General features: G+C 47.4%; 1 protein-coding gene and 1 long non-coding RNA gene across 2 annotated transcripts in view; one reads left to right on the plus strand and one right to left on the minus strand.

Annotated features, from left to right (window-relative positions):
- Positions 1-14,287, minus strand: part of LOC100053822 (rho GTPase-activating protein 20-like) — an 86,827-nt gene that overhangs the window by 36,712 nt on the left and 35,828 nt on the right. Inside the window, exons 5-6 of the mRNA XM_070261162.1 lie at positions 1,897-2,515; positions 793-960 (exon numbers count right to left, since the gene is read on the minus strand). Coding sequence (XP_070117263.1) covers positions 793-960; positions 1,897-1,961 — 233 coding nt within the window. The 5' untranslated portion in view covers positions 1,962-2,515. The remainder of the gene's footprint in view (positions 1-792; positions 961-1,896; positions 2,516-14,287) is intronic.
- Positions 2,152-6,215, plus strand: LOC138923237 (uncharacterized). The gene is made up of 3 exons (XR_011436597.1): positions 2,152-2,264; positions 2,357-2,432; positions 6,096-6,215. It is a non-coding gene; the product is annotated as an uncharacterized lncRNA (long non-coding RNA).

The following is a 14,287-nucleotide window of genomic DNA, read 5'->3' on the forward strand; positions in this document are numbered from 1 at the left end:
CTGCCTCTTCTCACTGCCACTCCCAAGATGGAGTCCCTGTCATATTTCATCAGAACCACTGCCTCCCTAACTAGTCTCCCTGCGTCCACTCTTGCTTACCCACCAATCTGCTATCTAGCAATAGGCAGAACAATATGCTAAAAATATAAACCAGATATGGTCACTTGCTTAATTAAATACGCTTCAGCATAATATTTCAACCTTTGTTGTGGCCTGTGGAGACCCTGTGTGGCTGGACCCCTGACCACAGTATCTTACCTGATATTGTGCCCCACACTGCAGGCTCCAGTCACATCAGCCTTTCCTGAACCCCTCCCTCCAGAGGGCTGAGTTGCACCCACTGAGTCCTGCTGGTCCTTCACCCTAGAAGGCTCAGCCACCTAGTCTAGGAATGCGGCTGCTTCTCACCCCATAGGTTTGATTTAAATGCTGCCACCTTGGAGAGACCTTCATAGACAGCCCCTCTCTAGGATGGTCCCATTTTCTTCTCCACATGGTACCCTCTTCTCTCTCTTATGAGAAGCACTAACTTCAATGTGTAATTTCCCTCCTCTTATTTTTATCATCTGTCCGGAAGCTCCAGGCAGGAGAGACCCTGCCTGTCACATTCTCAATCGTGTTCTCTACAGGGACACGGCGCAGAACAAGACCTCTGTTGATACTTGTTGACTAAAGGGAGGATCAAAACATTTGCAAAAGCAAAAGAAGAAAACCACTTAATATTTTCCCACAGTAAGGGTTGGTGAAAACGCAATCTGATGGTAATCAGGAGAGCCTGTAGTGTACACGTACTTGGTGTTAGTTATCAGCAACAGATCGCTGAGCAAGAAGAGGTGTCGCTTCTGCCTCCTCCAGCCTCTTTTGAGTTCCACGGGGCCGTGGATCAGCAGAGTGCGAGCGGCACTCTCAGATGACGTAGCATTTTCACTGTGGGTGTCCACCTCAACAGAAGAGCTTTCCCTGCAAAGCAACAAATACCACAAGACAACCAGTCACCCATCAAATACCTGATAGAGTTTTGTGCCAAAGGTCAAGGTTAACACGACATTAAAAGTTAGCCTCGATCCCCAAAACAGAACTCTATAGCTCAAATTCAAGTCTCCAAATTAAAGAAAGCTATTAAAAAAGATGAGGGCACACAGGGAGTTGAGGTAGATGGAGAACGGTTTCCAGGACATGCCCCGGGGCATGCCAACTCTTAGAGGTGGGGAGAAGGGGGCAGCAGCAAAGCAAAGATGGCCACGAGCTGTTGGGAAGGGGAGAACCAAGAGGCCAAAGGTTGAGAATATTACAAGAAGGTAAAAAAAAAAGCAACACCAAACCCCAGGACAATTTGTGGTCTGAGACAGATAAAATAAAGTGACCTAGAGATTTGTGAAAAAGTAATTACAATTTAGTTTCATGTTAACATAAAAATTTAGATAACTGAAGATTCTGCAAAATTGACTCCAATCGTAGCTAAATCAGTATTCAAGTTTTGGGGGGAAATTCTCAAAGATCAGCAAATAATACTGGAAACATCAATAAGTTTCTAAACACAACAGGGTCTTAGATATTATTTTGTTGAGCTTATAACCTCTAAGCTATGACTCTTTGGTCATAAAAGGTAAAACAACTAAATTTCACAGGACACAAAAACTCTTTCATGAATAGGGAGATATTGTCATAGGTCTACAGAAAATTCTCTCTCATGGAGCCAAGAAAGAGTCTCCCTTGAGTATGTAAAGCCTGCTTTCTGTACTCAGCAGCACTGAACCTTGTGAACATGAGTAGCTTTTCATGAAAGCAGTGCTGAAGGTAAGAATCAGTTCCCATGTTTTAGGAGAAACAAAACAGAACACTTCCTGTGACTGCTAGTCCCTTTGGACGATCAAGAGTAGTATATTCAAAGACTACCTGTGGAGGTGAAGCCTTGAACGACTGCCTGAAAGCTGAAAGCGCTTTTTGATTGACGAAAACATCCCGTTTTCTTCAATTCTTGGCACTGACTATCGAGCACGTCCACAGCACTTGGCAGAGCACTGTAAACTAGGCCCTGAAGCCTGAGGATTCTGGAGTTGTCAAGGTCACCGGCCGTTATGGCGTCAGGGTTCTAAGGCGCATGCCATAACTGACAAACTGACATATCTGTTTCCCTGGTTTTGCCTGCATCTTTTGAGTTTTTAAAACTAATCTATTTACTTTGAGATAAATGTAGATTCACAGGAAGTTGTAAGAAACAACCCAGAGAAATTACATCAACCTTTTACCTGGTTCCCCGAATGGTACTATCTCTCTAAACTATAGTACAATACCATAATTAAGATAGTAGCATTGATACAGTCAAGATACAGGACATTTATTTCCATCACCACAGGATCCTTTCTCTGCCCGGTCTCCATGATTTCTTCTGGTACCAGCATATCCAGTAATCGTCAACACTGAAGCGAGAGGTCAGGGTCCAGGAGAGTCTGGCTGTTTTTCCAGGAGATGCAGAGGGAGGGCAGCTGAGTCAGCACAGGCTGGGAGAAGGAACCTGCAGACACAGACAGGCATGGTTGCTGGGCAAGAATCATGGGAAATTTCTCAGAAGTCTAAGCAAGGGAGAAGTGATGTTTGGGGCTTCCCTCTGTCCCCAAAGCCTGTCTCCAACTGTGCAGTGAGAGAGGAGCACAAGGAGGAGGGGAGACCAGGCCACGGTGCACACATCCCCATGGTCTCCACCCTGTGCCATAGTAGGGGCTGCCCATGAAAATGGGTTTCCATCCAGTGACTGCCCAGCCCCTCCCTGAGCCCTGGTGCTGGAGCTCAGCTCACACCACACACTGAGGAGGATGGAGGTTGGCCTCACCCCTTGGGAGAGCCCTGGGAGGAAGCACCTACTGAGACAACACAAAGGTCCCTGCTCAGGGGACTCTGCCAGGCCAGAGAGGACAGAGCTGCTCAGCCTCCTTCAGTAAGCACAGCCCCCAGGCCCAGGCTCCTTTGAGTGAATGGTCCTTGCTGAGCAGCTTTGTAGGGACCAAAGGGCTGTCCTGCACCACCCCCTCCTGGTCACAGGACACACCCCTTACCAGGGCCAAAGCCCTGAGAGCACAGCTGGTTTCTGCAGCTCACCAGGTCACTGTCTCTATTCACACATCCATGGTCTGATCATCTGTTAATGGCATTCACATACATTGGAGGCAATGACTCTTGTATCACTCTCTCATAAGGTAGTGCACATGGAAGGTGGAAAAATGTACAGAAATTGGAATTTAAAGTGTTTTAACCATGAGACAAGATGTTGCAAACATCATATCCCTTCATTTTAATGTGGTTTAGGGAGCACATCCATGTTCAGTGTTCCATCACTTGTGCATAAAGCAATGAATTCCAAATAATCTCACACAACCTTATCTGTGCTTTAAACTCCAATTTTTAGGTAATCTATTGCCTGTACTAGTGAGAAATCAAAGAAGCACAATGAATCCTAATATTTGAGCTGTGCAGCTCCCATCACGCCATCTTGTATTAGAGTAAAGTCCAACCTGGCAGAGAAAGTCTTAGACCCTCATTTGTTGGCTTCTGTCATCCATCTCTCCCTGTTCAGAATCATCTCTTCTATGGACACACAGCTTACCAACCCCATCATCCTCTCTTCACAGGTTTTCCCACTAGGGTCCTTCATAGGATTTGGGGTTAAAAAATTGAGTATTAAAATTTCATTGATCTTGTGCTGGATCATGAGCTCTATATTTAACACCTTGTTAACAAATGTCTATCATTAGGGGCCGGCTTCATGGCCCAGTGGTTAAGTTCGCGTGCTCCGCAGCGGCGGCCCAGTGTTCGGATCCTGGGCGCGCACAGCTCGTCGGGCCACATTGAGGCGACGTCTCACATCCCACAACTAGAAGGACATGCAACTAAGATATACAACTGTGTACAGGGGGTTTTGGGAAATAAGGCAGAAAAAAAAAAGATTGGCAACAGTTGTTAGCCCAGGTGCCAATCCTTAAAAAAAAAAATGTCTATCATACATGTTCTCAAGTGGAATGTTATTTGACTTCTATCAAGTTCACCCACACTCTGCAGTTTATTTGCTCATGGAGCTTGTCTCCTGTGCTCACAGTTTGTTCCCCCATCTGCCTGCTCCCCATGGTTTTTTCCTCAGTCCCTGCAGGTCCAGCGCATCCTTCTCTTTCTCTGCGTGAAGCCGTGGAACCCAGTCCATCTCCCTGGTCACTGTCCCCAGGGTCAAGGGGGAGTTTCTCTTCTGTCCTATAGACAATGAGATCACCATTATTATTTAACCTCTACTCTTAATTCGACTCAGAACTCCAGGCTCAAGCTGTCCAGAAAGCAGAAATCATTATCTTTGCCTCAGATCTGCTCTTCAACAAGGTTTGAAATTCAGGAGAATTCAAATACTCTTTCAGCAAACACTTGCTGAGTTTGTCCTTTGTGCCACAGTTTTCTGGGCTTTGTAGATACAGCAGTGACATAAGAGGGGAAAACTCCTATTCACATGGAAGTTAGATCCCAGCAGGAGAAAGAGGCAGTGCATAGACTCGCATAATTCCTCTGGGCATCTGGAGCCTGCTCCTGCTGGCTGAGAGCCCCTCATCTCCCTCAGGACTTGGACACTGAGATTCTCTGTGCTCTGTCCCCAGCCTCCCCTCAGCTGCACGTGGCTCTGCCCCATTCCAGGTGCCGCGTGCAGGAGCCCAGCACTGTTCCCCCAGCCTTGCAGAGTCCCTCAGTGTGGCCTCATCCCACAGTTTGCCCACTGTATTCCATTCTTTACTCTGTATTTAGAGAGATATTTCAAGCGCATGTATCTGATAAAGGCACCTCCCTGCTTAAACGTTTCACACAATTTCTCTCACTGTCAAGATTATGTAAAGCTGTTGAGTGTCACATTCAAAGTCTCTGTATATGTGACCATCTTTATTTCCGACCTCTTGGCTCACCTCTCCCCTGGAGCCTATACAAAAGCACAAGTAGGGCCCCTTTGCTAAGAGGATGCTTAACCCTGAAACCCAGTGTCACCTTCTCCTTTTGGTACTTCTGGTCCTCCTGTCCCACCGCTGTCCCCTTCCATCAGGACCAGGCTCACACATCACCTGCTGGAGATACTGACCACGCTGAGATGAGCAAATACCTGTTTTTATTATAATAATTTACTAGGAAATTTCCACACTTACATCTGATCCCATTGTGCATATTCTCTTAGATAAAATTTAAGCATAGAAATACTGAACAAAGAATGCAGTTATGATTCTTATCATCATTTTGTTTTTCTGATTAGTTTACCCTGTTTACATTCCCTAAAGAAGTGGATGTATATTGTGTTATTACTTTTTATTTAAACATTTCATATTTCCAATTTGGTTGGTGGAGTATTATCCTTGGACTGAGTCAGACATCTAGGATAAAGGGTTGTAGGAAGAGATTTTATAGCATTTGAATTCCAGAACAACTTTACTATGACGATCTGTAAAAATGTGACCCATTAGAGAGCCTGGAGGACTATTCCTCATGATCATTTAATTTAAAAACTGTGACAGACAAGGACGTCCCTGCGTGTGGGGCAGCTCATAATCTAGAACATCCTCTGCAGGACCAAGGATGCTGCTCTCATAGCAATTCTAACAGATCGCTTCTTCTGATGTGTGACATTTGTTTTATCTCTGTTTTAAATAGAGAAATTCTAACATAAAGTGACTTAGAATAATGATTTTTGATGATTTATTTATTTTCCTGTCTTCTGTCAGGGAATGGGACTTCCCTTTGATTCCAGTTTCCTGAGAGATTGTTTCAAAATCACAAACAAGTTCTGAAATTTTACCAAATTCTTTTCTGTTGAAATAGTCACTGGCTTTTCTTTAATGGATCACAAGCCTGTGGTCTGGAAATAGTGACCACTGACCACTGACTCGTCCCATATGAAAAACTCAATCTGATTTGAATCATAGTCATCAATATGAAAGTTAAAATCATAAGAGTTCTAGAAAAAATACAGTAACATCTTCATGTCCTGGCAATAGACAAATTCTTCCTAGGTTGAACACAAAAATGACTAACCATACGAGAACAAAATACATTACCTAAAATTTTTAAATATCACTTAACAGGCGAGTGACATCAGCAAGATGATGGAATAGGCGGTCCCCCACTCGTGTCCTCACTCAGCAACCATGATTTGGTGGCCATCAATGGAGAAAAGTGCCTTTGTGGGAGCTTCTGGATCCAGGTAGGAGACTGTGAAATCCTGGCGGAACCCAAGGCTGAGGAGTGGTGTTTGAGAAGGCAGGCCAGTGCTCAGGGGGTCCTGACCACAGGCCCAGATCAGTGCCATACCCCTGTGAAAATGGCACATCTTTTTTTGTCTTCTCCTTGTCACCTGCACCATTTGTCAATGGACCCAGCAAGAGTCACTCCAGTCTGTGCCTCAGTTAGCAGGCCTGACAACCGTGTCCCTGGCTGTGAGCCCTGAAGCAGCCTGTGATCCAGTTCCAGCCCCTCTTAGCCACAGTCCAGGAGCAGTCCTGCCCATCCAGGAACTGCACAAGACAAATGCTCATCAGTGCCCCTGGAGGCAGGCCTGCTGCCCTCAGTCTGAATGGGAATCTTGAGGCAGCCCTGTGCCCTGGCTCCAGCCCTGTGCAGAGTGGTCTGTGGGCAGGAAATGGGCTGGGGACAGGCCCATTTAAGCCCCAGGAAGCAGGTCTTCAGACTAGTACCAGCTGTGGACCCTGAAGCAGACTTCTGTCTCAGCACAGCCCTTATCAGCTGTGACCCAGGGCCAACCCTGCCCAACAAGGAAACTGTCCAGTGCCCAGGGGGGGAGCCACACCCATCCATCCACTATCTTCTCTTGATTTTGGGGTAAAGCATTGCCTAGATCCTCCTTCTCACTGCACTGAGGGGTTGTCTTTCTTGAAATGCATCCATCACACTTTGGTTTCTAGGAGAGTCTTCTTGATTTCTCCTACTAGACTCTGCTTGCCTGGGAAATGATGCCATCCTAACACCTGCTTCCCGGCACAGCCTTTCAGCCCCCACAGGGGAGGACTGGGATCAGGATGTGTGGACCATCCTCCTGGACCCTGCCCAGTGGGAGAGCAGGCCCCCTCATATGAGGCCTGAGGTCCCATCTGGAGCCAAGTCTCAGCCTTTTCAGCCTGTCCTGTCTTGTTGGCCAATTTTCTTCCTCAAGAAAATAAGAAGAGAAGCCAAGTAGGCATTATCAATCTTTTTTGCATAAAATAAACCTCTGGAAGCATTTTAACATGACCCCATTACAGAATCCTGCTCCTGAAGTTCAGATTAATTAATCTGGTAGAAAGGGTCATTTTCTGGCTTTTAAAAAGTGGAAAGTTTCTAATATGGGGGCAGCATTGAGAAGGAGGGGGCTGAGTTCATCCTTCATGTTCTGTTCCTCTAACAAGATGCTGAAATTGAACAGGCACAGGTGAAGTTTTCATCAAATGTAAGAGGAGAGTAAACTAGAGATGCGCAGGCCTGGCCTTCCTAATGAGTAGACACATTTGTCAGAGCTGATCATATCTCCTGAAAATGTGAGCTTCAAATAATCCTGTCTCAACTAGATGGAGCCATCATGTTGTCTCAATTGATTGAATCACCCCACACCCACACTGTTCCCAAGAGCCCAGCCTCAGTTCCTCTTTTTCCCAACACCATCCTTCAATACTTCCTTCCTCCAAGACATGGGGAATCCGAACTTATTCCTCTATCCCACCTGCTCCACCGGTTAGCCAGACTCACAGTCTGACATTTGTGTCATCCACAGTTCCTACCTAGTCCCTACCTACCTCCAATCCTCCTCCTCCTTCATTTTCTATGCAGCACCTGGGCCTCATAAACAAATCACATACTGTTGATCCCCTGACAACCCCTCTAATGCTCCCATCTCCACCCCACCAAGCTCACCCTTCCTTACTCTCCCAAAACAGCTTTCCTGTACAGTATATTTTTCCTGTTTGTACTCTCTCTTCCCCTAGACAGTGTCACCACTCTTAGCATGTGAACCCTTCCTATCTTGTCCACCTACTATCCTGAGCCCCTACACCCAAGTCTGACCCAAATTAGGTGTTCAGTAAATGGTGTGGATGCACATAATATGGAGAGTCAACTAGCCTGAGTCAAACAGAGCTGGACTTTGTTTCCCTGATTCTGCCCTGACTCCCTGATATGGACTGAACTGTGTCCCTCAAAATCCTAGGTTGAGACCCTAACCCTGATGTGACTGTCCCTGGAGATAAGGCATTGAAGGAGGTAATTAAGGTAAATGAGGTCATGAGGGTGGTGCCCAAACAAGTGGGGCTGGTGTGTTTATAAGAAGAAGAAGAGAAACCAGGGATGAGCACACAGAGAAAGGTCCCTGTGAGGACACAGTGAGAAGGCAGCCACGTGCAAGCCAAGGAGAAACCAAACTGCCATCACCTTGATCTTGGACTTCCAGCCTGCAGAAATGTGAGAAAACACATCTGTGGTTAATCCACCCCATCTGCGGTGTTATGTTATGGCAGCCCTGGCAGACTCACACACCCCTGATGGACTCTGTCCCCAGGGCAGCCTGCCCCAGCATCCAGGAATGTCTGCTCGATTAGAGAAAAACAGACAATGGATTGAAACCAAGGACAAGCAGTGGTGGCAGTAATTGAAAGACACAGACTCTTTTCCTCTTATGTGATGTCTTCCTTGTTAGAGATTAAGCAGCGTGTCTCCAACACTCCAAATCTTTGCTTCAGAGGTCCTATTCCTGGTGGAATGGAAGTACTTTGATTTTTGCTACACTCTTCTCTTGGACCAATCCTTACCATTCACTGGTCTCCTCACTAATGTATGAGTTGAATAGAATATTTCACATGGCTCATTCTCTACTTGTATGAGTGAACCGTTCACTTTTCTGAGTCAGGCTAACTCTGATCCAAGCTTCAGGACACAGAAGAGGAACGTAACTGGGACAGAGCCCCTGAGACCTGGGCCCTGTGAGGGGGAGAATCTCAGAAATCAGCCCTCAGTGACCTGAGGAATCACTTGTTTGGGGGAACATGACAGAAGGGCTCTGGACTGGAGTGTGTGTCTAGACATCCATGAGCTGGGCCTCTAGGACAGGTCCTCACCTGAGAGAGGAGGCACTTGCAGGGGAGGAGCCCGGTGATGGCAGGCAATGGCCACTAGTGTGGGTTCTTGAGATGTAATCGCCCTTCTCATTCCCTCTGGGAAGAGGACATCCTCATGAGGGAGTTTTGCCCCCTTCTCCCTCTCCAGAGAGTATTGAATTTCAGCCTGGGGCCTCCCTGATTGGAGTTGGTGTCATTTCACCTGAGACTGACCCTTTGCAGAACATTAGAAAGACCAGGGCACCAGAAGCAGAGTCTTATGAGACAGTGTCCCCTGCCCAGCTCCTAGTGTGCACAGTAGTTGACCCAACATGAACTAATGACGAGGGTGGAGAGCAGATGATGCACATGCTGGGACCACTGAGGGAAACCTTCTGTCCTTTCCTCTCCTCTCCAACCCAAAATCTCCCAGTCATGTGGTGAGCCTGTGATTTGCCCCAGATCCAGCCCCAGGGACAGGCCTTTCATTTTCCAAACCAATCAGACAATCCCCTCCCTGCTCACCATGATGGAGTCAGGGGAGACAGTGTGAGGTATCTCTTCTGGTCCCGTCCTCATGAAGTCTGAGATTCCTGTTCCATGGATCAGGGAGGGCAATCTCTCTCATTCAGGAGAGTTTATTGTGTGTGTGTGATGCCTGGGACTGCAGGGACATTTTTGACCCATGTGGGATATCAGCCTAGGGACATGTGAGATCATGGACATTGGACAACTCAGATAAATCTCAGAGAAGGAGGGAAGTCCATTGAGATGACGCACTTGACAACTACAACCTTTCTGTCACCACTGAACAAGGCAGGAAGGCTGTTGTCTATATTTCCATCACAAGGATGAGCTCAGGACCTCAACCCCCCAACGTGTGTCCATAGACCATCATTCAGGAGGTACAGCTCACTCACATCTCACCCAGTCCCCGAGGACTAGCCTCCAAACCTCTTCCCTAAATCCCCTTCCTTCCCTCCAAAAAACATGCGGCATCTGACCGAGGGAGAAGTGGGCTGGGTGGAGGCCCTGAGGCTCTGGGACCCTGGCATGGAGGTCACTGGACATGGGTCACAGACTCAGGTGGTGGCTGTTTTCCTAGCTGCCATCACCCCATGGAACCTCCAGCGACTGGCCCACAGCGCCTCCTGCTGCCCCAGCCCTTATTCCTCTCGGCCTGACATGAGGGGTTAGGAGCCCCTCAGACAGAGATCCCCTGCCTCCACCCCTGGCTCAGCTTCTGCCTCTCACTCCCCACAGGAAGGGGCCACACCCAGGCCTTGCTCAGGCTGCAGCCTCTTGGTCACATTCAGCTCAGAATTCACTGCTGTGGCCTTCTCGCTGAGGACCATCCACAACTGTCTCCACTGTCCCCATACTGATTCCACTGCTGGGCTGAGGTGGGGTGTCATAACCCATCCCCAGCACAGGGAATAAAAACACAAAGGCACCATAGATCTGACCCTGTGCACTCACAGTTTGGGACCCAAGAAATTTGGTCTCTGTCTCTCTTTCACTCTGTTTTCTCTCCAGCCTCTCCTTCCTGTCAAGCTGAGCCTCAGTCCTTGCTCCCTATGGGCAGAGGCTCCAGAACAACATAAGCAAGGAAGTGCTGAAGGGAGGACGTCATTGTCCCCACAGTGGGTGCTGCTCCAGTGCGGCCCCTCAGATATCAGAGGGAGGGATGTGTTAGCAGCAAATGCCAGTTAGTGGGCAGCACACAGGGTCACTGTGCCTGGTCCATGTCAGGCTCTGCAGTGGTGGCGTGTCACGTGCACCGTGACCTCTGCTTATGCTAACCCACACTTTCTCAAGGGGAAACACGTATGAATAACTCACAACATAAATAATAAAGGTGCCCATATAACCTGTCTACTCACTGCTGACATTTTTACTCTGTTTTCATGTAAGGAAACATTCCACCATTTGTTCAATTTTTTATTTTATTATGTGCTGAAATTTGTAATTGTTTTTCTACAGATATGGTCAAATTTTTAATTTTTTATACTGGAAACAGAATCATATACATTTTGAACTACATTTTAGATTACATACTTTTAACATGAGATACTATGTTTATTCATTGTGACTCAGATAATTTTTTCATTCATCCTAATTAATTTTCAGTACAATCTCTAGACTTCTAGGTACATACTTACAGCTTTCATAATTAAAATCTAACTCTTCATATTTAAATGTTTTCTCTTTTTTTCTATTCTTGACTTGACACAAATCTCAGGGTAAACCTTTCAGAAGAGCTGTGTCGGCAGTCATCACGTGCGGTCCAAGACCGAAATGGAACAATTCTAGTCTTCTCTGTTCTGGGATAATGCTTTTCTCTGGTTTAAAGATACACCATCCTTAAGCCATTGAGGAAGTAGTCCTTATTGCTTTATTTCTATATTTATTTTTACAAAGGCAGGCATGGAGATGAATTTAATTGTCATCTTCTTAAGCATTTATTGAAAACGTCATCTGTGTTTTTCTACTTAAACCTTTGCAATGAGAAAGGAGACAAAAAAGGATGGTTTTGAAACAAATCCACTCATTTCACTCTCACGATTGAGTCCCGCTTCTGTCTTTCTTGGCTTATGGTAAACCTTTACATCCACTAATTCTGTGTTCGATTTCCAACACCAGCTGTGGAGTCTTCTTTTCCATTTCCAGAATCTTCCAGGGAACTGACAGACCTAAGGCCTGTGCCTTCATTGAGTGATAAATGATGAACAGTGGTCTCTTCTTTGCCTTGATAAACTCTCACCGATTTCTCCTGATCTGGCTAGAGAAACACACGTTTGCAGTCTTGACGCAGTCCTGAGGTCAGGGACACAAACTGCCCCAAGGATGTGGACACAGAGGCGTCAAGGTACCCTCTTTCCCTCCGCCCAAGTGGGTCCTGTGACTCTCGGAGCAGCCTTGCCCCTGGGTTCCTGTTCATGCAGGAAGGTCAGTCCTCACAAGGGAGCCTGGGGTCTGAGGGCAGGGAGCCCCCAGGGAGCAAGATGCACAGAGCTGAGGGTCAGGCCCAGGGGATCAGGATGGAAGTTACTGCTCCTGGCCTCAAGAGGACAGGAAGAGGGCCACCATCCTGGGATTGGGTAAAACAGGAAAATAGAGGCATATTTTGGGTTTCTGACAAAGATCTGGGATTGGATTACATGGGTTCCTTGTGGTCAGATACTGGCAAGTTCTTAACTCGGCTGGACACATTGGCATCACCCTTCTGTTGACTCTTCCGTCAATTATCTAGAGAGAATTTGTGCCCTGAAAAGAAAGCTTCTGTCTGTGCAGCAGTGATGAGGGTGAGAACAGGCTGTCACGAATGGCGCAGCCATCCTCAGAGCCGCAGCTCCCACAAAGTCTCCAGACACTCAGGGATGGCAGCAGATGAACGGCAGAGTCACCCGGATGTAGACTCAGATGAGGAAGTGACCAGAGAGTGACGGGCTCACAGGGGGAGGGGGAGGGGCTGCATCGTGATTCCTCACAGATCTGGACACTGTGTCAAGATCATCTCATGTCTGGTCCCAGTGGCCAACCCCGTCCTAGGACAGGATCTAAGAGACCCTCAGGAAGCTTTCCTGCCAGACCTGAAGCCAGAGGGTCTGTCTCAGATGCTGTGAGAAAAGAACACCTGGGTCCACGTTTCTAGGGCTTCTGCCTGGATGCTGTTGTCGCCAGGCCACACTGATCATCTCAAGGTGCTGCTTTCTCTGCTGTGGATGATCCTGTTCCTGAGACCTGACCCGACACCACAGATGGATGTGTGAGCACAGCTTGGAAGCAGGAGCCTGAAACACATAAAAGATGGAGAAGGGGAGGTTTGGGGTCCCTGCTCATGTTGTCCACAGCCTGACTCACTTGAGGATTCACAGCAGACGTTTGGGATTGCCAGAGAGGATGATAAGTGAGGGGGAAATTGCAAAGATAACGGAGTCACCCAGTATGGGAGCCACAAAACCTGAGCATTGACTGAGAAGAAAGCTCTGGCTGTGGAGACTGTGAGGGGAGGAGCTCCCAACTCGTGTTTCATGTCTTCACTGATCAGGTGAGGAGACACTCTGCAAATTTAATAATAATGCTACAAAGTCAGCCCCTCATTAGCAGTGAAGGGGGGTTGACTCTTGCTGCCCAAGGAGTGTGACTCTCAGTCCCCAGCCCTCCCACACTGGAAGAGCACTGTGGCATCTGGGTTGTGCTGGTTAGTGATGCTAAGCTTCACCATCGACTTGGAAACCAGAGCTATTGGCCGAGGGCCATGTGGAGACCGAGAAGAGAACTGAGGTTGTGAGAGTGTGGCTGTTCCGATGGGTCTGGAGCTTTAACTGGATATCCCAGGGGCTGATGTGTCAAAATCACTCCATTCTATCCAGCGCTTTTTTCCGGGGCAGCAGATCTTGGCTTTCCATCCGGGAATCCCAGTCCCCGCAGGAGGCCAGCTCAGCAGGGAGAGAAGCAGAGTCCTGTGCGCACAGGACAGGTCCACGCTGCAGGGAGCAGGGCAGCCCTGGGCAGTGTGCCTACACGTGTGTCAGGGAGCCATTAAAGGTGTGGTGTTCAAGGTCAGTGAGGAACAGGGGGACCCAAGGCATGGTGAGGACAACCTGAACCCTGCCCCTTAAGGCCCCAAAGCTAAGGCACAGCTACCTCACATCTCTCATCCTCCTCCACACCCAGAGGGAAGGGAGGGGCCTGTGGAGGTTCATGTTATGTGTCAGCTTATGTATGCCATGATATTTGGTCAGGACGCAGATATTTGGTCGTACATTACTCTAAGAGTTTCTGTGAATGCATGTTTTAAAAGAGATTAATAATTAAGTCAGTAAACATTGATTGAAATTGATTACTATCCATAATGTGGGTGGGCCTCATCCAATCAGTTGAAGGACTTGATAGAGAGAAGACTGACCTCCCCTAGGAAGAGGGAATTCCGCCAGCTGACTGCCTTCAGAACCCAACTGTAACTTCTATTCTTCCTTCCCTGGGTCTCTAGCCTGCCAGCCTTCTGCACATTTTGGACTTGCCAGTCTCTATAATCATGTGAAAAAATTTCTTAAAATAAATTTCCATAGATAGATACACACATACATACACACATAGGTAGATGGATAGATGATAGTCAGATACATACATAGATACATGGATAAAGAGAGAGAGACACACATCCTACTGATTCTGTGCTCAGGAGAACCATA

This window comes from Equus caballus, chromosome 2 (genome assembly GCF_041296265.1).
Source record: "Equus caballus isolate H_3958 breed thoroughbred chromosome 2, TB-T2T, whole genome shotgun sequence".
In the NCBI taxonomy this organism is placed as follows: Eukaryota; Metazoa; Chordata; class Mammalia; order Perissodactyla; family Equidae; genus Equus; species Equus caballus.